The sequence below is a fragment of the Hyperolius riggenbachi genome, chromosome 11, assembly GCF_040937935.1.
Source record: "Hyperolius riggenbachi isolate aHypRig1 chromosome 11, aHypRig1.pri, whole genome shotgun sequence".
Classification (NCBI taxonomy): Eukaryota; Metazoa; Chordata; class Amphibia; order Anura; family Hyperoliidae; genus Hyperolius; species Hyperolius riggenbachi.
The window spans coordinates 131,470,431-131,497,449 of NC_090656.1; the positions used below are offsets into that span (position 1 = coordinate 131,470,431).

General features: G+C 45.4%; 1 protein-coding gene across 5 annotated transcripts in view; it reads right to left on the reverse strand.

Annotated features, from left to right (window-relative positions):
- Positions 1-3,558: 3,558 nt before the first annotated feature.
- Positions 3,559-27,019, reverse strand: part of LOC137538135 (synaptotagmin-1-like) — a 236,727-nt gene continuing 213,266 nt past the window's right edge. For all 5 annotated transcript variants that reach the window (XM_068260157.1, XM_068260159.1, XM_068260156.1 and 2 more), the window contains 2 exons: positions 20,852-20,963; positions 3,559-6,337 (listed from right to left, as the gene is read on the reverse strand). In XM_068260157.1, the coding sequence (XP_068116258.1) occupies positions 6,036-6,337; positions 20,852-20,963 (414 nt within the window). In that variant the 3' untranslated portion in view covers positions 3,559-6,035. The remainder of the gene's footprint in view (positions 6,338-20,851; positions 20,964-27,019) is intronic.

A 27,019-nucleotide genomic window follows, 5' to 3' on the forward strand; every position in this document is an offset into this window, starting at 1 on the left:
AAGAAGCAGTTATGATGTCTGGCACTGTAATTTAATTAGAAAGCAGCAGGTGTACAGCAGTGATAAAAAAAACGTCCATGAAAAACGTGTACAAGATGTGGTACTTATCGTGCTGGTTGCTGGATGTGGGAGGCACTGTGGGCGCCAGTGGGTGCACGGCCTTACGACCGTTTCACTCGGGGTGAGCCTTGCTTCTTCAGAGGCCTAAACGTGCACAAGTGCTGGGAAGAGGAGGCCATTAAAATAGCCTATTTCCGTGTAGGTACCCGCCCGGTCCCCCTATGACGTGGGGCCAATTGATTGGGCAGAGCAGACGGCGCATATTGTTGACAGCGCCACACGTAACACGTAAGTGTGCGCAGTCTAAATGCGCACGAAGCTGGAGCGGGGGAGCGCTGCCATGGCAACGCGCACCGCCCCCAAGTCACGCGAGAGGCGGCATCAATATCAGCAGCCACTCAGCGGGAAGGGGGCAGATGCGGGGAGCGCAATGCGGTTGCCATGGAGCCCTCGTAACTACAGCTGTAGCCTTGGATGGAACCAGCCCCCCGGTGCAAAGACAGGGGCTGCAGGGTGTAATCACCCTACAGCCGGACTCGCACCCGGGAGGCTGGGAGGCGGCAAGGCTGTGCGTACTCTGTCCTTTGCCGCAAGACATTTGCTTATTAGCTAGCGGCATAACTATTAGATTTAGCACCTAAAGAATGGTCCCAGGTGAGGGTTAGAATGGGAAGGGAAGGGAAAGGGTGAAGGGAGGAGGTGAAGTGTAAGAAGGGAAGGGGTGGAGGGGTGGTGAGCGGGACACGGGTCCTAAGAATAGAGGCTCAGAGAGCAGAGGTGGGAGAAGAAAGATAGGACTGGATGACCAGTACTGAGGGTCAACCCACCATGCAAGAATCACATGACCGCAGTGATTAATAATTGAAAAGATCTTACAATTGGAAATTGAGTTTATTAAATTCTAAGAAAAGGAAATATATATATAGAAAAGGTTATTATTAAAATTCAAAAATCAAAATGGTCATGTGAGAACAGGGTATAGACAAGGGTGGCAGAGGGGAAGCACCTCGTGGGAAGAACCCTCAAGGTTCGAGATAGCAAGCCATATCCACATGGTCGTTCAAGCCCATGGCAGCTCTCCCCCGCTCCAGCTTCGTGCGCATTTAGACTGCACACACTTACGTGTTACGTGTGGCGCTGTCAACAATATGCGCCGTCTGCTCTGCCCAATCAATTGGCCCCACGTCATAGGGGGACCGGGCGGGTACCTACACGGAAATAGGCTATTTTAATGGCCTCCTCTTCCCAGCACTTGTGCACGTTTAGGCCTCTGAAGAAGCAAGGCTCACCCCGAGTGAAACGGTCGTAAGGCCGTGCACCCACTGGCGCCCACAGTGCCTCCCACATCCAGCAACCAGCACGATAAGTACCACATCTTGTACACGTTTTTCATGGACGTTTTTTTTATCACTGCTGTACACCTGCTGCTTTCTAATTAAATTACAGTGCCAGACATCATAACTGCTTCTTTCCATGTGTTGGATTTCACACCAAGCTTAGGAATTTTGCAGTCTTGTTATTGTTAATTTGTTAGACTAGTTCCGGGGTGTTGTTGCCAAGGATTTCACACCCAGGCTAGGATATTTATTGTATTGATCTCCTGTGTACGACTCTGGCTAGCACTCTGACTTTGAATCTGTTTTCTGATCCTGTACTTCTGCCCACCTGTCTGTCTACCTGTTGCTGAACCTCTGCCTGATTACCGATTACTCTCTTGCCTCACGATTCTATACCGATACGTACCTTCCTGTTGCTGAACCTCTGCCCGATTACTGATTACTCTCTTGTCTCACGATTTTGTATTTACTTACCTCTCTGTTGCCGAACCTTGCCTGCCTGACCATTCTACTCACCAGTGGGCCCTCACCACTGGTGAGGTACTAGTTACACTAGCCCCTCTGGTGGAACCGTTCTCTTAAAGCTGTAGTTCAGCCCCAATTACCTGCTCTTATAGGGTATCTGTCATTGCAGTATTATTGTATCTCCTAGGCTCCTGTTCAGTCTGGGTCACCCACCCCACGGGTGTTCTCGTGCCTGCAGTACTATCTGAATCACCCGCTCCCCGGGAGATTCAGCCTCTTCATTATTGTACTCTCCAGCCTGCTGGAACTTGTACGCTAGTGCACGCTTAGTGTACTGATAGTACCTCACCAGCCCCTTTGGTGAGGTCTGGTCAAACTATTAAAGTTACTGTTGCACCCAAACACTTACACTTTGCTAAGTGTCCAGAGGTTAGTCATACTTGTATTATTGGTGATTCTGCAGATCACTAATAATCAGGTATACGTCTGTATTGTTGGTGATACTGCAGATCACCAATAATCAGATACTCTCTGTGTGCTGACACCAACCGTTACAGTATGGCCACCTTAGCCCTGATAATAACAATTTTTCATGTTAGTTATATCCCCTGTAAAATTAGGTGATCTTCCTTCCTTCCTTCCTTATGATCTAGTCTTGTCTTATTCTGGAATTTAATAGGCCCTGGTCTTAAATTGAACATCTAATTATTAAAAACCTCTCATAGTTTAGGTCTTGCACTCTTTACACTCTTTATACCCTTGGGATACAATAAAATGAATTGCACCAAACATGCAAACATGTTAAAAATAACTCATATTGTAGATGGTATAGCTCTAAAAGCAAAACGTTAAGAACATACACAAATCTACATTTTTATATTTTTGTTTATTTTACTACTAAATGGGATATGAGTAACTTTGTATGCAGCAATCATTTTTTGCGCTACATTGGTTCAAAAAAGCACATATAACTGATATAATGTATTTTAGGAACATGGAAGCTGTCATCAATTATTTTTTTTTTTTACACTAGTGAAATGACTATCATACTTATTCTTAAGCCTTGTACACATGCTAGACAGATTTCATCCAAGGCAGCAATTCGGTTCCATTTTGGCCATGGAGGCATGTGTATGTGTTCCCTGATCTCATTTAAAAACCGGCACACCGGATCTTTACACAACAGTAAGGCCCGGTTCACATTGAATTTAAGGTAACGGATCTAGCCAAACAGATCTGGTACAGTAGATTCGGTCTCCGCTTCACCGGATCCAGATGGCTTGGTGCACACTGGCAAACAGATTTGTGAAAACGGATCACTGATCGATCGGATTGGTTTTCACTCCGTTTGCCAGGTGAGGGAGGGTGCAGCAGCCGGGTGGGTGAGGGAAGGTGCAGCAGCTGGGCGGGTGGGTAAGCGGAGGGTTAAAGCATACCGAATGGTCTATTGAAGCCGGCGATAGAGAGGGTTTCAGGCTTTCCATCTTCTTCCGCATCATGTGACTACACGACACGTCATGAGACTAGTCACATGACGTGTCTTGTAGTCACATGACGCGGAAGAAAACTGATGCTTGAAATCGCTGGCTTCAATAGACAATTTGGTATGTTTTAACCTTCGCTCACCCACCCGCCTGGCTGCTGCACCCTCCCTTACCCACCCGCTTGCTCAGCTTTGCGTCCCCACATCCCCCACCCCCCTGTGGATGCCCTCTGAATGGTCCATTTCTTTACTAGTGTGAAGAAACGTTCCATGCCCCATTGCCCCCATTGTAGGGCTTTTCTTCTGTTTCTAGTCCGCTAAGCTCAGCGTTCTGGAAAATTTGGTACTGTAGTAAATTTGCAGTCTGTCCAGCGGAACGTGCGGAACAGATCCGTATGAACGGATGCATTTGAATGATTCCATTGATTTAGCATTGGATCCATTTGCATCCGTTCCATTTGCACACTGTACGCTCCGCTTTTTAACGCAAATGTGAACCGGGCCTTAAGGCCAAATTCAATATTTCCCTTTTATCCCGCTCACCGGAAGCTGCTCCATCCTCCCTACCCATAGCAACAGTATACGTAGCTTGTTGCAGTTGAGGAATGTGTCTATATGAACTTGTGTTTGGATCTGTCACCCTAGGGATCAGGTCCCTATCCCAACAGGTGACAATTATTGTTCGTTTTCTCTAAGGAGAGAGGAGGGAGAAGGAAGCATGCTACCTACCAGAACTTCCAATGGTGCACAACAATAGTGCATGCCTGATTGCTGATGCCGAGGGATACTTACTACACACTTGTAAAGGTGCCTAAAAGGATCTCAAACAATGATTTATAGTGACCTAAGTTGCAAGAGTGTATGTGCCTTAACCATTTCTGCCACTAGGACGTGAGCCTCACGTCCGCAACGGCAGCTGCTACAGCTGCAGGGAAGCACTAGTCACGTCCCAGTTTGGGGGGCTGTGCACATGATAGTGCGGGCAGATGCATGTGATCGCTGTGATGCGCTGTTACCGGCAACAGGAGGAATTGGCTGGAGGGGACAAACGTCCTCTGAGCCAATCCGTACATGTCCGCCGAGAATGAACACTGTTTTAGTTAAAGAACAGTGCTCATTCTGAAATAGAGCCTTCCTCCCGCCCGACGATTTTCACCGCTTACCGCCGTTAGATTTCTGAATGGGAACAAAGTTCTTATTCATTCATCTCCCTGTAGGCCACCATGATCGCAGGCATCCATTGATGCCTGCGTCACTTCCCTAGTTACAATGTAGCAACACATTACACCTACTGACTTTAGGGAATAAAAATGTTTTAATATGTATGTCAAGAATGCATATAATTATTAAATTATGGACTAAAAATTAGTGATGGATGTAAAATTTAGCAAAAAAATGCACCTTTATTTCCAAATAAAATATTGTCACCATACATTGTACTAGGGATATAATTTTAACATTGCAATAACCATGAAAAATGGCCAAATAAAATGTGTGGATTTTAATTACAGTAGCATGTATTATTTTAAAACTATAATGACTGAAAACTAAGAAATAATGATTTTTTTCCATTTTTTTCTTATTATTCTCATTATTATGCACTTAGAAAAAAATAATTCTTAGCATAATGTACCACCCAAAGAAAGCCTAATTAGTGGCAGAAAAAACAAGGTATAGAACTATAGATCATTTTGTTGTGATAAGTAGTGATAAAGTTATTGGGGAATGAAAGGGAGGAGCGCTGAAATGGGAAAATTCCTCTTGTCCATAAGGTGAAAAATATCTGCGGGCTAAAATGGTTACGTTAGCTTATCCTTTAGGGCTAGTTCACAGTGCTCAGTTGCATTGCAGAATAAATCTGCATGTCCACTCACTGCCTATACAATTCTATGGGCCGGTTTACAGTACTGCATTGTAACTGATCGCATTATTCTCGCTGCATACAGGGTTTGTATCCAAGTCTATATCCAGTCTCCGTTGCTGTTCACATGGTTTGTATTAAAGTCTATGTCCAGTTTCCATTGCAGTTCACACTCATTATAACATGCACAATATGCAACTGACCACTGTAAACCTAGCCCACCTGAAACCAAAAAACAACACTTAGGTGAAGGTGTTCAAAGTGAGCAAGAACACCAGTTTTCCCTTTGGTCCAGCATACACAAAAAAGCAGCATCAAAAATGTCATCTGTTTTTTGACATTCAAACACTAAACTATTATCTTACTTTACCATAGATAGCGCTACTAATTCACTATAGACATGGTAAAATGCTAACGCACTCCCTGCTATATTGCTATTTCAGCTAACAAAACCGCTGCAAAATTAGATTTTTAGTGAAACCTTCACAAACAAGATAACGTCATTAAAACAACATACTAGTTTCAATATACAGTACATGTTCTTTGGAGGCAACCTTTGGGCCACATCATACCAGCAACTCAGAAGCAGAAACTTGCAGCTGACTATGGTACACATGTAGCTGTGATTTACTGCTTATACAGATCTCTGAATGACATTGCTTATCGCAGACGCTCATTGCTTCCATTTTATTTCAGACATTCCTATACATGGTGTTCTGTACACAAATGAAAAATGGCAAAAACTGGTGGCAGTGTTTACGACGCCCAGTTAGAGTAGAGACATAACCTTGCTACTAAGTTCATGCTTCTTAGTAGTCATATAGTATTTTCAAATGTATAATGGATGCCAGTCAGCCACAGGCTGACGAAGTGTCTGCATCATCAGGTCCCAGTGACTGCCATCTGACTTAGTATTCTGGTTACCTAGCGATGTTTGTCCGATAAGCTTCCTCCCGTTGCCTATAGTTTCATACAGTGAGATAAGGACCAGGCAATGAGTTTTCTTTGGATCAGGAAGACTGAACAAAAAAGTTTCATTAAATACTGTGACTTTTGACTTTGCGCGAAGACTGGATTTCTGGTGCTTTTGCTTTTGTTGATTGCTGAAGACATCTATTCTGGCATACACGTCTGTAATGGGAACATATAAAATCACTTCAGAATAACAGGGCAAAAGCATTATCTGAGCAACTGGTAATATTGACTTGTGATTCCTTATATCGCATCTTCTAAGAAAAAAAACTGTTAATATGTAAATCTAAACTGGACACATCAAGTTGAAGTAAGTCATATTACCCTGCACCAGTAAACTAGCAGAAATGTATTATTTTATTTATTCATATATACTCCAGAATCTTGTTCCATAATGAAAATGCAACTTGTTTTACCAACAGAACAAAAGTGCCATTTATTAAAAAATATACACCTCTCCCTTAATTGAATAATAATCAGAGGTATTAGAGTACAAAACCATGCATGATTTAGGCTAGGTTCACAGTAGGATATTGCATAGTGTTCCTATTCTAACAGGAATACAACGCAACGGAACAAAAAAGTCATACCACACAGGGGTGAGCCTGGGGTGCCTGGCACCTGGGTGCAAGATTTTCTCTGGCGCCTATGGGAGTGGTTAAATTAACCACGCCCAACCACATAACCACACCCATGTCCATAATCATTATTTGGGCAGCATTCACCAGAAAATGATCGCTATGTGGGGAGCAATCACCAGAAAATAATCGCAATGTGGGGGCATTCACCACAAAATAATCATTATATGGGGAGCATTCACCAGAAAATAATCGTTATATGGGTAGCATTCACCAGAAAATAATCGTTATGTGGGGAGCTATCACCAGAAAATAATCGTTATGTGGGGAGCTATCACCAGAAAATAATTGTTATGTGGGGAGCTATCACCAGAAAATAAATTGTTATGTGGGGAGCTATCACCAGAAAATAATCGTTATGTGGGAAGCATTTATCAGAAAATAATCGTTATGTGGGGAGCTATCACCAGAAAATAATTGTTATGTGGGGAGCTATCACCAGAAAATAAATTGTTATGTGGGGAGCTATCACCAGAAAATAATCGTTATGTGGGAAGCATTTACCAGAAAATAATCGTTATGTGGGGAGCATTCACCAGAAAATCCTTTTGTGGGGAGCTATCACCAGAAAATAATCGTTATGTGGGGAGCTATCACCAGAAAATAATCGTTATGTGGGGAGCAATCGCCAGAAAATAATCATTATGTGCGCAGCAATCACCAGAAAATAATCGCTATGTGGGGAGCGATCACCAGAAAATAATAGTTATGTGCACAGCAATTACCAGAAAATAATCGTTATGTGGGGAGCATTCACCAGAAAATAATCGTTATGTGGGGAGCAATGTGGGGGCAATCACCAGAAAATAATCGCAATGTGGGGGCATTCACCAGAAAATAATCATTATGTGGGGAGCAATGTGGGGGCAATCACCAGAAAATAATCGTTATGTGGGGGCAATCACCAGAAAATAATCGCAATGTGGGGGCATTCACCAGAAAATAATCGTTATGTGGGGAGCAATGTGGGGGCAATCACCAGAAAATAATCGTTATGTGGGGAGCAATATGGGGGCAATCACCAGAAAATAATCGCAATGTGGGGGCATTCACTAGAAAATAATCGTTATGTGGGGAGCAATGTGGGGGCAATCACCAGAAAATAATCGTTATGTGGGGAGCAATGTGGGGGCAATCACCAGAAAATAATCGTTATGTGGGGAGCAATGTAGGGGCAATCACCAGAAAATAATTGCTATGTGGGGAGCAGTGCTGTGAAAAAAAAAATTCACTCACCTGGCCGGCCTCTGACGTGCAGCTGCTCCCCGACGATCCTCCAGCGACGATCTTCCGAGCTGACAGGCAGAGTGCAGGGCTACGGCAAGATGGCGCCCGAAGCCCTGTACTGGAGACACAAAGTCTCCAGAGCAGGGCTTCGGCAGCCATCTTGCCGTAGCCCTGCTCTGCCTCCGGGAGGCGGTCCCCACAGCGGGGAGATGAGAGGCAGAAGGAGGGGACCCAGGTGAGGGAGGGGGGATCTGTCCCCCCTCCCCGCCGCTGTCCCCACCCCTCCTTCTAGCGCTGCTCTTCCCCCACCATGGGGGGTCGTGGCGACACCCCCTTGGGTGTCAGTCACCGGGGCGCCACGCCCCCCTGCGCCCAATGGACGCGGCTAGAGGGAGGAAGGGAGCGGCGGCCAGAGGGGGTCAGCGGCGGCGCCTGACAGAGAGAGGCACCTGGGTGCAATGCACCCACAGCACCCGCCCAGGCTCGGGACTGATACCACACCTTACAGCCGCGTAGGTTGCATACAGTGAGGTACAGTTAGGCATACAGACAATGAAAAGTGTGCTTCCCTTTACCTGTTAACGTGTGTTTTTAGCAGTCACTCACTGCAGCAGTGCGTTACCATAACGCAGCACGTTACCGCGCAGCGCTAATAAAGAGGACAGAGACAGTGGTTGACACAGGTAAAGTATTCATGCAACGGGGCACCGGGTGGAACATTCTACACTAGAGGGTACAGTGCCAGGGGTTCTATCGCGTTTGTCGCTCATCCCGATATTGCATGCCGTTACCAGAATGAGCATGTTGGCCCGACATCTTGCAGCATGTCTGATTGATACAGGCAACCAATTTTGGCTTGAAATGTATGTAGAGTAGTAGGGGTGTCTCAGCACCCTAGAGAAAAAGACACAGGAGCCCAATAGCGCAATACGTTTTCAAATACGGGATATCAACAGGTAAGGTAATTTTTACTACTCACAAAGGTGGGTTGCAGAGGGGCAAGTGACCACAAGAAGCAGGTGGAGACAACAAACCCCGACTCCACTCGGGGAGGTTCAGCCGGACCTGGGTGTGGTCACTCTCCTTGGTAAAAGTGAAAGATTATTGCTATGGTTTAAACCATGTGTGGTCTGACTCTAGACTGTAGAGATTTTCTCGTACTGCGAATACGCAGGATGCTCCTGGTTACGGGAGCGTGTACGAGGATGCGCACGGCGCAGTGGGCCTTGACTTTCAAGTCGGCAGTTCCGAAAGTCAGCTATGGTGGGAGAACGGAGGATCATTTGGAAATGGTGCGGGCCAGGGGCGTAACTAGAAATCACTGAGCCCCCCTGCGAATATTTGGATGGGGCCCCCCCCATAGGTGCCAAATATTCGTAATGGGGCAGCGTTTCACTGTAAATTAATTGTAAAGTGGGCAGCATTTTACCAGACAATCGTAATGTGGGCCAGAAAATCGTAATGTGGGCAGAGTTCACCAGAAAATCGTAATGTGGGCCTTTAGAACATCATAATGTGGGCAGAGTTCACCAGAAAATCGTAATGTGGGCACCAGTCACCAGAAAATCGTAACGTGAGCAGCAGTCACCAGAAAATTGTAACGTGGGCAGCGTTCACCAGAATATCGTAATGTGGGACAGAAAATCGTAATGTGGGCAGACTTCACCAGAAAATTGTAATGTGGGCAGCGTTCACCAGAAAATTGTAACATGGACAGCATTCACCAGACAATCGTAACGTGGGCAGTGTTCACCAGAAAATCGTAATGTGGGCCAGAAAATCGTAACGTGGACAGCATTCACCAGACAATCGTAACGTGGGCAGTGTTCACCAGAACATCGTAATATGGGCCAGAAAATCGTAATGTGGGCAGAGTTCACCAGAAAATCGCAATGTGGGCAGCAGTCACCAGAAAATCCTAATGTGGGCAGCATACACCAGAAAATCGTGATGTGGGCAGCAGACACCTGAAAATAGCAATGTGGGCAGCAGACACCTGAAAATCGTAATGTGGGCAGCAGACACCTGAAAATCGCAATGTGGGCAGCAGACACCTGAAAATCGTAATGTGGGCAGCAGACACCTGAAAATCGTAATGTGGGCAGCAGACACCTGAAAATCGTAATGTGAGCAGCAGTGACCAGAAAATCGTAATGTGGGCAGCAGTCACATGAAAATCGCAATGTGGGCAGCAGACACCAGAAAATCGTAATGTGGGCAGCAGTGACCAGAAAATCGCAATGTGGGCAGCAGTGACCAGAAAATCGTAATGTGGGCAGCAGTGACCAGAAAATCATAATGTGGGCAGCAGTGACCAGAAAATCATAATGTGGGCAGCAGACACCTGAAAATCGTAATGTGGGCAGCAGACACCTGAAAATCGCAATGAGGGCAGCAGTGACCAGAAAATCGCAATGTGGGCAGCAGTGACCAGAAAATCATAATGTGTGCAGCAGACACCTGAAAATCACAATGTAGGCAGCAGACACTAGAAAAAAAAAATGCACCTGTGAAAAAAAACCAATTCATTTACCTGACAGAAGTCTTCTCCTCTCCCGGCATCTGGCTCGCAGCTCCCCGAGTCCTCCTGCAGCACATCTCCCGCGCTGACAGGCAGAGTGCAGGGCTACGGCAAGATGGCTGCCGAAGCCCTGTACTAGAGACACAAATAGTCTCCAGTGTAGGGCTTCTTCGGCGGCCATCTTGCAGTAGCCCTGCTCTGCCTGCCGGAGACTATGCAGGCTGCTGGAGCAGGGCTGCGGGGAATGAACTGGCGCAGCGTCTATCAGACGCTGCGTCCAGTTGAGCACCTTGCTGGGGGGTCCAGAGCAGCGCTCCCCCCACGCACAGTGAGCGGGCCCCAGAGCAGCCCCGGGCCCCCCTGCGGCTGAGGGGGTCGCATCCCCGGTAGGTACGCCGGTGGTGCGGGCACAGGTCAGCTGCTGGGGGCTGGCAGAACCCCTAGGTAAGTGAAACTTTTTTTTAACATCTTCCGATTTAAAAATAAATACATGGAATGGCAATGATAACAATGTAAATAACCAGAACACGGCACATAAAATGAGGGCATGAACAAAAAAGGGTTTAGCTGATTACTAGGAGAACTGTAGTGAGAGATATATGGAGGCTGTCATATTGATTTCCTTATAAGCAATACCAGTTACCTGACAGCCCTGCTGAGCTATCTGTCTGCAGAATCACACCAGAAACAAGCATGCAGCTAATCTTGTCAAATCTGACAAAAATGTCAGAAACACCTGATCTGCTGTATGCTTGTTCAGGGTCTAAAGTTACGTACACACATGCGGCAACCATTGTTTGTTGTGAACGACAAACAAACTTAATTTAATTGACGAAAGAACGACCTAAGTAAAGTTAGTTTTTTAATGTGTGTAATGATCTGATCGTTAGAACGAATGTTACATCACGTAAAGCAAATATTGCGCTTGCGCATAAAAATGAAAAGTTCCATGGAGAAATAGCGAAATGCGCATGTCAAGCCTAGTACGAACGACCATTTCCAACGATGTACTACATTTGCAAACGATCGTCGTTGGAAAAAATCCGCCAAGCTAGAGGGTTCGTTTTTAACGATCTAGCTCGTCCGTCGTGAGACTTAATGGTCGTTGGCTGCTTTTTTTTAAACGATCGGGGAACGATTGTTTCAAACGACTGTAGTCGCATGTGTGTACGCACCTTTAGGCTAAACGTATTAGAGGCAGAGTATCAGCAGGATAGCCAGACAACTGGTTTTGCTTAAAAGGAAATCAATATTGCAGCCTCCGTATAACTCTCACTACAGTTCTCCTTTAAACTCTGTTTGATCAAACCCGGTCTGCTAAGCACTCCACAGGTATAGGCCCTAGAAAGTTTACTTTGTACACCGCCACGGAAAGAGTGATGTGCTTTTTTAAAACATACAATTTACTTACCGTACTAAGTTTTTCTGACGTCAGATACAGTGGAACGTATGACTGGTTGTTCAGCTACAATTTCTTTACCTTTTATTTTTGTTTTCTAGATAAATGCTGCCCTCTGCTGGCAAGTTTTTATGCTGTTTTATGATAGTTCAGGTAAGTTTTACATTTTTACAATTATCTTACAATATTGCATTTCCCCTCTCTTTATTTAAAGATCATCCCAGAGAAAAAAAGAAATATGTCCATGTGTATACATAACAAAATCCCAAATTAGCACTTCAATACTATTCAAACAGCAATTCAGCAAGCTGGTGTAAACATTTTCCCTGCTACCAGATATGGTTAATGATATGCAAATAATTCCAGCTTGTATGAAGATTTCATGCAACTTTTATGTAGCTTGGAATTGGGCCAGTCAATCAACAGAATTTGCATGCAATTTTATGAAATTTGCATTTAGGCCATGAATTTACATTTGAATTCCCATCTCTACGAGCTCGTTCACACCTAGGGTGTTTTCGCCCTAAAACCTGCTTGTGCAATGAATGCTTATGGGATAGTTCATATCAGTGCATTTTGTCTGCTTTCTGCTCAGCAAAGCGCTGCCTGTACCATTTTTAGGGTGATTTTGCTACAATGGAAGGTATAGGAAAAGCGCAAAACGCTCACAAAATCGCTTTATGCAGCAATTGCGTTCGTGCTTTCAAGAATAAATGCATTACATTGTATTTATTCATTTCCAGGTGAAAGAGTTCACTTCCTGATTCAGGTCTCGAAGTGCGAAAGCGCTTAGAAAAGCATTTTATCAAAAATTGTAGCGCACAGGTAATCGCCAGGAGGGGGAAGAAAAAAATCACTCACAAAATCGAAAAAAGCTGGCCTCAGTGACTGCTATTTTAGATGTGAAGGAAGCCTACCTGCTACTGAGGCTTTATGCACATGGAAAAGCTTGTGCATTTTTCTGATGAAAGCGTATCCAGTGCTTTCCAATGGCGCTGTTTGCATTGTATGCAATTTAATCTCTAGCCGACCGCGTCACAGCGATGGGCGTGACCATGGCGGCAACCCCAGGACCGCCTAATGCCAATCGGTGTAAAGTCCTGGGGCTCTGTTTTGCAGGAGATTGCGCACAGGCTGTGCGCGCATCTCCTGCTTGTTGGGCGGAGCGGAGCCTGAGGCACAGAGGTGATCGTATGTCATAGGCTGAAGCCTATGACGACAGCTGATCACAGGTATTGGCTGGCGGGGGGAGGGAGGGGGGTATATAATAGTTTAAAAAAAACACACATATTTTATTAAAAAAAAACCACATATAAACACACAAACATCTGATTTTAGGTTCACGAACCTCGAACGCGAACTTCTAAAAACTTGCGAACCGCCAATAGACTTCAATGGGGAGGCGAACTTTGAAAACTACAAACATTTATGCTGGCCACAAAAGTGATGGAAAAGAGGTTTCAAGGGGTCTAACACCTGGAGGGGGGCATGGCGGAGTGGGATACATGCCAAAACTCCTGGGGAAAAATCCGGATTTGACGCACAGCAGCGTTTTAAGGGAAGATATCACATTGCATGCTAAATTGGAGGCCTAAAGTGCTTTAAAACATCTTGCATGTGTATACATCAATCAGGTAGTGTAATTAGTGTACTGCTTCACACTGACAGACCAAACTCGCTGTGTAACACACCGCAAACAGCTGTTTGTGTAGTGGCGGTCGTGCTGGACTGGTGCGCACCATGGCAAGATTGCTCTTCCTCAGTGATGTCAGGTAATGTCTGACTGCCTTATCAACTTTTGATGGTTCTTTCTCTACCATTGTTAAAGCTTACATCTATTTTATTAAATTACTTTTTCTGCTGGTTGTACAGTACCTTCAAAGAGAATCTGTTATGGAGGGCAAGTCTGCCATTCATTCAACTGTGTGATAAACTTTCTATATTACTTTCTCAGTACCATGGTGACCACGGGTAATGGCCCGGGGAATCGGGGTTCGATTCCGGTCCAGAGTGGGAGCCCGAGAAACGGCTACCACCACACATCCAAGGAAGGACCCAAATGTGCTGTATAAGTAATGTACCTGTCCTGACTGTGCTTTGCAGACCAGGCATCTGTGGTCAGATGGACCCTTGACCCAACGCTGTGTGCCAGAGAATGACACCACTTGCCTTTCAACATCACAGTACAGTTTGGGTATCGCCTTTTTAGAAAATAATTGTTTCCTGGTATCTTCCACTGTGGTGTCCCATTCGCCACAAATTTTTGGAAGGCCTCAGAGTCAACCAGCTGGTATGGTATCAGCTGGCGAGCTAACAGTTCCGCCAAGCCAGCTGTCAGACGCCGGGCAAGGGGGCGACTGGCAGACATTGGTTTCTTCCGCTCAAAGATTTCTTTCACGGACACCTGGATGCTGCTGTGGGCAAAGGAGCAGGAACGGCTACCACCACACATCCAAGGAAGGCAGCAGGCACGCTGTGGGCAAAGGAACAGGAACGGCTACCTCCACACATCAAAGGAAGGCAGCAGGCACGGCACACAAGTCCCGAGGTAGTGACGAAAAGTAACAATACAGGAGGACTCTTTCGAGGCCCTGTTGTATATGACATGAATAAACTTTAAATCCTTTAACGACAATCTGTTATGGAGGGCAAGTCTGCCATCCATTCAAGTAAAAGGTATGCACTGACTGCCAGGTATAATACAATGTGCAGTCACAGATGCAGTGAAAGGTATGCAGTGACTGCAAACAGATGTTTGTGTAGTGACGGCCGTGCTGGACTGGTGTGCACCATGGCGAGAGTGCAGGCGATAGCGGTTTTCAAGCCCATATGGTCGCCGGGCTGAGGTAGCTCAATGATAGAACAACAGTGACTGTCCAGCTGATCGAATTTGGTCTGTCCACAATAAAGCAACGACCTTATCTTGGGTGTGCTCCCCCCCCCCCCGACACACTCTGCGCCCTGCGGTGATGGCACTATGGGGGTGTCAGCACCTGCCGTTGAAGGGTATGTTGGCTGGCTGTCCATAGGTGGCGATACATGGCGCCTGACACTGCCACCAGCTGTTTCTAACGACGAGCTCCCCCTGCTTCTTTCAGCAGCTCGTCTCTTCCTACTCCTCTCTGACTCCTCCTCTGAACTGTCCCCTTGGTCATCTTGTCTATTAGGATCCTACATGGCATCCATGGCAGTATCATCATAATCATTATAATCATCCTCCCCAGCTTCGCTTGTATCAGACACCTCTAAAACTGCACCAACAGCAGGTACATCATCATCCGCCTCCTCACACCTTGCATCCATAACGTTGCCTAACTCAGACATATGAGGTGGTGTAACTTGCTTAGCGCCTTCATCTTGTTGTAACAATAATGGCTGTGAATCAGTTAATTCCCCACCAAATAACTCCTGCAAATTGTCAAATGTAGCGGATGTGGTGCTTGTAGTAGTGCTGGTGGCTGTGGAAGATGGGGTGTTCTGTGTTAAATAGTCAACTACGTCCTGACAATCTTGTGAATTGATGGCACGTGCCTTCTTCTGAGCACTGTACTTTGGTCCAGGGCCGCACAAAATCACGTCAGCATGACCTCGAACAGACCTGCCGAGTGGCCTGACTCTGGATCTGCCTCTGCCTCTGTCCATATCGGGGGGGGGGGGGGGGATGAAGTGAAAGGTATGCACTGACTTGACTAATACAATGTGCAGTCACACAGGTGCAGTGAAAGGTATGCAGCGACTGGTATTACAATACAATGTGCAGCTGTCACACAGGTGCAGTTAACAGGTATGCACGGACTGGTATATGAAACAGCGTGTGGTCACACAGGTGCAGTGAACAGGTATGCAGTGACTGGTATTACAAATGTGCAGCTGTCTCACATACACACAGGTGCAGTGAACAGTTATGCAGTGACTGGTATATAATATAACACTGAGTGCGATCACGTAGGTGCACTGAACAGGTATGCAGTGACTGGTATTAATACAATGTGCAGCTGTCACACACACAGGTACCGTGAACAGGTATGCAGTGACTGGTATATAATATAACAGGTATGCAGTGACTAGTATTACAAATGTGCAGCTGTCACACACACAGGTACTGTGAACAATTATGCAATGACTAGTATTACAAATGTGCAGCTGTCACACACACAGGTACTGTGAACAATTATGCAATGACTAGTATTACAAATGTGCAGCTGTCACACACACACAGGTACCCTGAACAGGTATGCAGTGACTGGTATTACAAATGTGCAGCTGTCACACATGTGCAGTGAAAAGGTAGGCACTGAATGTGCTGAGCCTGGCAGTGGCACAGTAGGAATTACCAAGGGCCAGCTGCGACTGACTGACAAGGCTGTATATGCAAGTGTCAGTGGGCCACAAAAAAAAAAATCACATTAGCTCTCAAAAGAGCTGTTGTGGGGTGCTTTTTAGCAGTAAGAATCAGCAAGGAGCAAGCTAACAAGCCTAACAAGAGCCTAACTAAGCTTTCCCTATGTCTCTGCAGCAACCTCTCCCTTCTCTAATTATTGCAGCCACACCGAGTGAGGGAAATGGCCGACGCAGCTGCCTTATATAAGGGGGGGGGGGCTCCAGGAGGGAGTGTAGCCTGATTGGCTGCCCTGTGTCTGCTGACTGTGATGTAGAGGGTCAAAGTTGAGCCTAATGATGTAGTGTAGGGGCGGGTCGAACTCGCATATAGTTCGCGGTTCACCGCGAACGCAAACCAGCAATGTTCGTGCAAATCGGTTCGCGGTCGAACCGTTCAGGCCATCTCTACTGGAGAGTGATCAGACCCCACCAACAGAGAGCTCTGTTGGTGGGGAGAAAAGGGGGGTTGGGGAATCACTTGTGTGCTGTGTCATGTGGAACTGCAGCTTGGCCTTAAAGCTGCAGTGGCCAATTTAATGAAAATGGCCTGGTCTTTAGGGGGGTTTAACACTGCGGTCCTCAAGTGGTTAATATGCACCATAGGACATATTTTGGTTGATTTTATTTTTCACCTCAACTATATGGAGGTACATGAAATAAACAGCTAAGTAGAAAAAAATCACTAGATTTGTGAATCAGCCCCATAGTTACATAGTAGTTATCTATGTTGATAAAAAAACATGCATCCATCAAGTTCAACCTCGTGATCCTCATTGTACCTTAATCTACTTGAGTATAAACTCCACAAGGTCAGAAACTGATTGGATAAAGGTATAATCTTCCCACATCTAGCTATCACAGCTGTGGATGCATCCAAGCCGTTTTAACGCAAGTATAGAGTTTGCATAACTACATACATAAATCAAAAGAAAAACGGGTAGCACCAGTTAAGAATAATACTAGCTCAATTTGAATGATCAAGAATAACCACAAAGTGTGCAGAAAGGGGATATATAAGCAAACCTATATAGCAACTAAAGAGAAAATCCCCCAATAAGCACCGCACCACAATATTATGTCCAAAATATCAAAGAGCTTTATTGGTAATCACATAATTGCAGAATAAAATCAATATTAAAAACAACGCAGTGCCAGGATCCATAATAATGCATAAAGGTATCTATGTACATGTATAATATATAGGTTGTGCTTTGGAGGCGGGACATGGTTTGGTGAGTGGACATGTCCATGCTTCATTGGTCTTTGATTGGGCGCCTCTATACCAGTGTGGTCATATTCCCTTTCTATATTAAGCACATTGGGGACATTGTGAGTATATCCCCATGTGCTATTTTAAGTCATTTAATGTGTGATCCTCCTCTTGTTGTCGAGTTATACTTCATACTTATTGGCATTGTGTCTGTTTTGTGGATTTGTTTAATTTAATTGATTCATTTTTACTTCTGGATCAACACAGGCTTTAATGGGACATACCTTTTGTATATATATCATATCTTTTTGGCGTTGTTTACAACTAATTTTTATTTTTAGGATATTCCCCTTGTGATTTTGAGGATAACCTCTGGGATGACTGTCTAGATGATCTGGGAGCAGATCTGAGCGTCTTCAGATCTGAGCGTCTTCAGAATGAAGAAATCACATCTGAGCCAATGGATTGCCGCTGCTGTTAATTGTTTTGGTGTGCTCTATTCTCCTTTAGCCACTAGATGGCTCCATTGAATTGACTTTATGTGTTGTTTGCCATGCTGTGTAAATATATGCATATACATTGTTTGTATGCTGCCCATATATGTGATCCATATCCCTCTAGATTGTAAGCCTTTGGCAGGGCCCTCTCCCCTTGTGTATCATACTTGACTGTGTGCACTTTACCCAGAATTTGAAAATGGTAATTTTTTACCACTACCATTCCAGTTTATGATCTGGCATTGTACTATTATCTGCATTGTGTTGTGTATCTTATTGCTATTACCTGTATTGTTGTATCTATGGTCTGTTACCTGTATTGTTCTGTCAACCCTGTTATCATTGTCTGTAATCCTATTTATTGTACAGCGCTGCGTAATATGTTGGCGCTATATAAATCTAATAATAATAATAATAATAATTAGGCTTTTGTTTTATATATTTTAGCCTTTCTTTCAATTTCTTTGCTGGGGCTCTTTCTTCACATGCGCAGTCTAACGTTACTGCGTTCTATATGAGTCTGGTATCCTTGTTGCCATGACCACGTTCCCCCTCCCTTTGACTTTTTACTGATGGGGACGGAAGGCTGCGCTCCAAGTGTGCGCAGCCTCCAGCCCAGTGTACGTGGCCACGTACACAATGACTGTGACGGTCCCGCCCCTTTTTCATGACGTACTTCCGACTTCCTACATATACGGGGGACGCGCTGGCGTTCATTATGCCCGGTTGAAGCCACCTCTGAGCGGCGAATCGCGAAGGCGAGCAGTTGCAGGTCCACTTCTCCACTCTTCTTTGCAGGCAGTTGGTGAGTTTCCTCTTTCATTCCATGTTGGTTGTTGGCTTTTCACTTCATAGTTCCTCACTTCCACCCTTCTTGTTTGCCATATTTCTGGCTCTACCTATCACTTTGGTTTATCTACACGCACTGGAGCACTTTATTCATTGCTGATATATATGTATATATACACATATGTGTATATATAAATATATATATATTTTCAGCCTTCTCATTTAGCACTTATCACTTTACTCACCTCCTCAGTGTACTATACACAAAACTCTTTAGGTGAGGAGGGGTGGATTTTTTACCTATATATTATACATGTACATAGATACCTTTATGCATTATTATGGATCCTGGCACTGCGTTGTTTTTAATATTGATTTTATTCTGCAATTATGTGATTACCAATAAAGCTCTTTGATATTTTGGACACAATATTGTGGTGCGGTGCTTATTGGGGGATTTTCTCTTTAGTTGCTATATAGGTTTGCATAACTACATACAGTCACAGTAATGTTGGGAATACACCATGAGTTTTTTGGCAGATAGATGGCTTGAAAGATAATTTCCGACAGGTCCAATCTGATTTTGATCGTTTTTTCTGATCGATTTTCCATTGAAGTGAATAGAGATCGATTGGAAAAACAGGCCAGTAAGTCTGTCAAAAAAACTCATTGTGTATTCCCAGCATTAGGCCTCGTTTACATTAGACATGTTGTGGTGCGCATTTCAGCATTGCGTATAGTATGTGTACATTGTGCTATTTGCATATAAGGACATCAGACATCAGAAGTGCAGTGTTTCATATTCTCACTTATGTGATGTGCAGCAGCACGTTGTGATAATGCACTGCTGTGTGCATTCTTATCAAAATACAGTGCTGACCCATTTATTGTCAGTAGACGGGATCAGCATTGCAATGAATAAGAACGGAGAGCAATGCAGACACCATGTGTTATACAAGCTTTCATCCCCCATAGAGCTGCAGTTTATCTGTAGACTAATACAGTGAGAGCATATATATTTGTTTGTGAGAATTAGAAAGTAATTTTGCAACCATTTGGGACTATCTTGGCAGAGAATCATACATGCGTAGAAGAGTCAAAGATATCACTTAGAGATCAAACACAGCCATGCACAGTTAACTAGAAATAACTTGTCCCTGCCCGGCCCAATTTAAACACATGCTTGCGTTCAAGTCAACCGGCCTCCATTGAAACAGCTAGGCTGCGAGCGCATAAAGCCTGTTCCCCCGCTCTACTGCTGCCTGCCAGCCATAAGTTAGCTCATTACAGCACTTGCACTTTATCTCGTTTTCTACCTCTTATTGATAGCACTTTATTTCCATGATTCTATATGGTCTGTATTCCTGGTCCTATTGCTGTTTATGGTCACTTGTTTACACTATGCTATCAGTCTTTAGCACTTTACTGGTTATTTATTAGGAGTGTATTTTTGTAATGAGATCCAGTTTGTCCATGCAATGTGTTTATGCAGATTACGGTATATTGACGCTCACTATATATTAGCACTATTTTAGCACTTTTTTTGCTACTGATTATTTGCCATCCTCTATAAAAAAAAACATAATGTCTCTGCATCCGTGTCCCTGCGTGCTACTGCGCATGTGCCGCAGGGACAGCTGTTGGAGGGGAGCAGGACAGGCAGGAGGCCGGGCAGCGGGGGCGCGCGCACGATCGGCAGGGACACGCGTGCGCGCTGAGGGCCCTAGCCCGTTATTACATGGGCTAAGGTCCCTAGTTACTCAATAAGTTATTTAGGCTTATTGATAATATTAGGCAGCAGGTTGTCTAATTATACTCAGAATTTGGAGAATTTCTAATGTTTTTATGCTTTTAATATGCTAGCGATTTGTTCCAATACAGTTTATATTGCTATAGAGGTAATATATTGATTATATTGCTATTTTGAATACTTGAAGGAGTTCGTATTTTGTCAATTTATAGGCACCTTTTTTTGTTTAACAGCAGATATATGTGACAAAGGCCATACATACCTCTTTCCTTAATGATTTTTGGTGAGCTTGATTTGAATTTTAGAATCCCAACTTCAATCTTTTGTGCCGTGGGTAGACATTTAAGCGAGATTAGAACCTCTCCAATAATGTCCTATAGTAAACAAAACCAGCAAGACAAGAATAAACATTTTCTTAACTATACAGAGACATATATGCATGCAATAAAATTCAATTTTTACATTTTGTTATGCCTGTTTTTTTAAGAAGCCACTTTCTCAGAAAGGTATGCTGGGCAACAGCTGCGGCAAGTGCAATTACATAGATAACCTGCAATGAATTAATTTTACAACATATAACTGTTAGCAAACTTTCAGTAGCATTTAACATTTTTATTTAGAAAAGTCATTGGTTACATGTGATCATTAAAGAATTTCTTAAAATTCTTCAGTTTATGGTCAGTGGATATTTCTCTGGGTTGGTAGATGCAGTAGGCTGTGTGCTCAGGATGGGCAATTGCTGCAGGCTGAATGCTCTGGGTTGGTAGATGCAGCAGACTGGGTACTCAGGATTTGTAGTTGGTGCAGGCTGAAAGCTCTAGGTTGGTAGATGCAGTAGGCTGGGTGCTCAGGATGGGTTATTGCTGAAGGCTGAATGCTGCTAGTTGTTGGTAGGTGTGGGTAAGCATTGCAGAATGGGTGCTCTCAGGGATAGGTGCTGCAGGCTCTGGTTTGGTAGCTGTGGCAGGCTGGGAGCTCTGAGATCGTAAATGTGGCAGGCTGGATGCTGTGGATAGGTAGGGGCTGCAAAATGGGTGCTCTTAGGGATAGGTGTATAGTTGCTGTTGAGTGGGTAGAAGCTGGCAGGCCGGGTGCTCTTGGTGGGTAGGTGCTGTGAACTGGATGCTCTGGGATGGTAGATGCTGAAGGCTGCGAGCTCTAAGGTAGTAGATGTGGCAGGCTGGATGCTGTAGATGGGTAGGTGCTGCAGACTGGGTGCTGCTGTGTGGGTAGGTGCTGCAGACTGTGTGCTAATGTGTGGGTAGGTGCTGCAGACTGGGTGCTGCTGTGTGGGTAGGTGTTGCAGACTGGGTGCTCTGGGTGACTACGTACTGCAGACTGGGGTACATGATACAAAACAAATCTTTCCAAGCTGGCTGATGTTAGCAGCAAAGGGCCGCACCTTACCTGGCCGCCTTTTCCTTTTTTAGAAACTCGCCACTTGGCCCTGTCCTCACTGTTTGTAGTGGGGCTGGGGTGAGTCTCTTCTGTGGCCATAATGGAAGCTTATATGGGTCCCGTGGTTTAAAGGAACTATAGTGGGACAGCATATGAAGGTTTATGTGCTCTGCCAGCGGGAGGTACTATTTTGCCCTTCCTCGAACTCTCATTAATTCTGGGTTTTCTATTTTCCAAACAGTTTTGGTTTGTCTTTAGTGGATATTCACAGAAGTAATGCATGATATGTATTTCATTTGTACATGTGAAAAATGAAATTACTACGCTCCAATCATCATAAGATCATTGCCAACAAACTCATCTGATTCTGCATACAAAACATATATTATTTTCCTTCTGAAGCTGTCAAAACAGAGCTCTCCTGATAGTCAGATTTTGCCTGCCTTGTACAGTGCATTATTTCAGTCACCCTGACACCATACTGTTTCTCTGTTGTTGTATTTAAAGGACAGCAAAAATAGTTCTTGTTACAGGCGATACCTTTCATCCTAAGAAACAAGCTTTTGAAAACACGTTGTTCTCTTCTTGTGACATTATGTTATATAAATAAACTAGAAAAAAAAATCACACGGACAATCACAGAGTTCATCAAAGAGGAGACATTCATAAAACCCCTGAGGCCCAGTCTGTGGTAGTTATAACTACTATACAACCCCCAGGCTGTATTACCTATAAAAAGAAATATAATCCTCAGCTACAACATAACTCTTGGGAACAAAGAAGCATAAAACAATAACTTTACTGAAATGATGGGACATTATGAGTCTTCTTGGAGCTTCTGAACTGCTGGTGATGCTCCACATATGATTAACTTATCATGAAAGAATGGAGAGCCAGTTTAAAAATAAAATACGTACCTCTTCTCCTTTGGGAACTCAATGGTGAGGTTAAAGAAAATCTGAAGCAAAAATAAACTAATGAGATAATGAATTGTATGTATAGTACAGCTAAGAAATAGAACATTAGTAGCACAGAAAAGAGTCGCGTATTGTTTCCCAGTACAGAAAGAGTTAAAAAAAACTTCAGTTAAAGAGCTTCTCTAAGCTCTTCGACCCAACTTGGGTTAAAGACAGACAAATTTTCTGAAGCACTTGAAAAAAAAACAAGAAACAGTGAGAGACAGGTTGAGAGAAGGTTTTACTGCAGGAAAATTCAAAGGGTCATTCGCTGAGCTCTGTTTTATAGTTTAAAATACAGAGAGTGGTTTGTACATTGCAAATATTACAGAATGGTGCAAGGTTATAGAAAAAGCTATATAATTGAAAATAAAATAAGAGACTCTTTTCTTTGCTACTAATGTCCTAGTCATTATCCGTACTACACATACAATTCATATCATATTTTCTTTTCACTTTAGTGTCACTTTATGAACTGTAATTTTATTGATCCAAATTAACAAGTCTCAAAAATTGCAGTGCTGGCCGAGGTTCTTGCTGCTTCTTCTGTTTTTCATAGCATTTTAGTAAGAGGGCTTTTTGGTCCATTTTAGCCCCTTCCACACTCCTAGAAGTCCTGGTTCGCCATGAGCTTGCTGGGCAATCTGTAACTCTGGGTGTTTCAAGTAGAGATGTCGCGAACCTCCGATTTTCGGTCCACGAACCGGGTTCGCGAACTTCCGCGGAAACTTCGGTTCGCGGAAAAGTTCGCGAACCGCAATAGACTTCAATGGTGAGGCGAACTTTGAAAAATAGAAAAGATTATGCTGGCCACAAAAGTGATGGAAAAGATGTTTCAAGGGGTCTAACATCTGGAGGGGGGCATGGCGGAGTGGGATACATGCCCAAAGTCCCAGGGAAAAATCTGGATTTGACGCAAAGCAGCGTTTTAAGGGCAGAAATCCCATTGAATGCTAAATTGCAGGCCTAACGTGCTTTCAAACATCTTGCATGGGTATACATCAATTAGGGAGTGGAATTAGAGTTCTGCTTCACACTGACACACCAAACTCACTGTGTAACGCACCGCAAACAGCTGTTTGCGTAGTGACGGCCGTGCTGGACTGGTGCGCACCGTGGCCAGAGTGTAGGCCGTGGCGGTTTTCAAGCCCATATGGTCGCCGGGCTATGGTAGCTCAATGATAGAACAACAGTGACTGTCCAGCTGATCAAATTTGGTTTGACCACAATGAAGCAACGGCCTTATTATCTTTTGTGTGCCACCCCCACCCGAGACACTTAAATAGCCGGCGGTCATTGCTTCATTGTGATGCGCAAGCCCCTTCACCGCGGCAAGGTAATGATCACGAAGGGGGATGGGCACATGTACATGCCTTTTGTTTTTTTGTTGCAGCCGCCCGCAGTGCAGCCAGAAAAATTAAGCAGGCATGGACACGCACCAGAAAAATTTGTGTAGCGGCCGCTGCTAGCAGCGGCCTTAAAAATTCAGGAATCCGCCTAGAGTCCTGGACCCTGTTGGTGGTGGCGGAGAAGGCAAGCGGCCTGCAGGCAGAGATGCTGTGTGTGGGGACTGACTTAGTCTTCGGTCGTACAGTAGCCCTCCGTGATCCATTCCTCATTCATTTTGATAAAGGTCAGGTACTGAACACTGTCGTGACTTAGGCGACTTCTCTTCTCAGTAACTATGCCTCCAGCTGCACTGAAGGTCCTTTCTGACAGGACGCTTGCGGCAGGGCAAGAAAGAAGTTGTATGGCAAATTGGGACAGCTCTGGCCACAGGTCAAGCCTGCGCAACCAGTAGTCCAAGGGTTCATCGTCGCTTTTCGCAGAGTCTACATCCACACTCAAGGCCAGGTAGTCGGCTACCTGCCGGTCCAGGCGTTGGTGGAGGGTGGATCCGGAAGGACTATGGCGAGGAGTTGGACTAAAGAACGTCCGCATGTCCGACATCACCCTGAGATCGCTGGAGCGTCCTGTCCTTGCCTGCATGGACTTGGGAGGAGGAGGGCTACTGCCAGTGGTACCTTGATTGCGTTGTGCAGCCACATCACCCTTAAACGCATTGTAAATCATCATTGACAGCTTGTTCTGCAAGTGCTGCATCCTTTCCGCCTTGTGTTGACTTGGTAACAGGTCCGCCACTTTGTGCCTGTACCGAGGGTCTAGTAGCGTGGCCACCCAGTACAGGTCATTCGTCTTGAGTTTTTTGATACGGGGGTCCCTCAACAGGCTTGACAACATGAAAGAGGACATCTGCACAAAGCTGGATGCAGACGTACTCTCCATCTCCTCTTGCTCTTCCTCAGTGACGGGATGCAACTCCTCTTCCTCCCCCCCAGCCACGAACAATACCACGGGAACGTGAAGCAGCAGAAGTCCCCTGTGACGGCTGCCGCGGTTGTTCTTCTTCCGCCGCCTCTTCCTCCTCCACAGAAACACCTTCCTCATCATCACCATCATCAGAGTCTGACTCCTCTCCTTCCCCACACGACTCCTCTTCTTCCTCCTCCTCCTCCCCCCTCTGTGCTGCCGCAGGTGTTGTCGGAACATCGGGTTCGTGTGTAAATGGCTCCCACGACTCCTGCTGCCGTAACTCTTCCCGTTCACGCTCCTCCACAGCTGTGTTCACCACTCTACGCACGGCACGCTCCAGGCAGTAGGCGTAGGGGATCAAGTCGCTGATGGTGACCTCATCGCGACTCACCAATTTGGTCACCTCCTCAAAGGGCTCCATGACCCTGCATGCATTTCGCATCAGTGTCCAGTTTTTGGGCCACAACATCCCCATCCTCCCAGATTGTGTCCTTGTACTGTAATGATACAGGTACTGGGTGACGGCTTTCTCCTGGTCTAGCAGGCGAGAGAACATCAGCAGGGTGGAATTCCAGCAAGTCGGGCTATCGCAAATCAGGCGTCTCACCGGCAAGTTGTTTCTACGCTGAATGTCCGCAAAGCGTGCCATGGCCTTGTAAGAGCGCCTGAAATGCCCACACAACTTCCTGGCCTGCTTCAGGACGTCCTCTAAGCCTGGGTACTTGGACACAAATCTTTGCACGACCAGATTCAGCACATGTGCCATGCAGGGTATGTGTGTCAGCTTTCCCAAATTCAACGCAGCAATGAGATTGCTGCCGTTGTCACACACCACGTTGCCGATCTCAAGCTTGTGCGGGGTCAGCCATTGCTCCACCTGTTTGTTAAGAGCAGCCAGGAGAGCTGCTCCAGTGTGACTCTCCACTTTCAGGCAAGACATGTCTAACACTGCGTGACACCGTCGTACCTGGCATGCAGCATAGGCCCTGGGGTGCTGGGGCTGTGTAGCTGGAGAGGAGATCGTGGCACCAGCCAAGGAGGAGGAGGAGGATGACGACAGCGAAGCGGTGGTAGCAGGTGGAGAGGAGGTGGCTGGAGGCCTGCCTGCAAGCCGTGGAGGTTTGACAAGTCGGTCTGCTGCGCAGCCATGTACTCCCTGCTTGCTGCCATCGGTCACCAGGTTGACCCAATGGGCTGTGTATGTAATGTAGTGGCCCTGCCCATGCTTGGCAGACCAGGCATCCGTGGTCAGGTGGACCCTTGACCCAACGCTGTGTGCCAGAGATGACACCACTTTCCTCTCAACTGCACGGTACAGTTTGGGTATGGCCTTTTGTGAAAAATAATTGCGGCCTGGTATCTTCAACTGCGGTGTACCAATGGCCACAAACTTACGGAAAGCCTCCGACTCCACCAGCTTGTATGGTAATAGCTGGCGAGCTAATAGTTCCACCACGCCAGCTGTCAGACGCCGGGCAAGAGGGTGACTGGCAGACATTTGCTTCTTATGCTCAAATACTTCCTTCACGGACAGCTGGGTACTGCTGTGGGCAGAGGAGAAGGAACCGCTCAAGGGAAGAGGCGGTGTGGAGGAGGGTGGCTGTGAAGGTGCAAGGGAGAAAGTGGATGAAGACGATGCACCTGAAGGAGGAAGAGGAGAAGGAGGGTGGCTTGTCTTTTGAGGGGTGCTGCTTTTCCTCAGGTGTTCTTGCCATAGCTGTTTGTGCCTTCTCTCCAGGTGCCTTCGTAAGGCACTTGTCCCT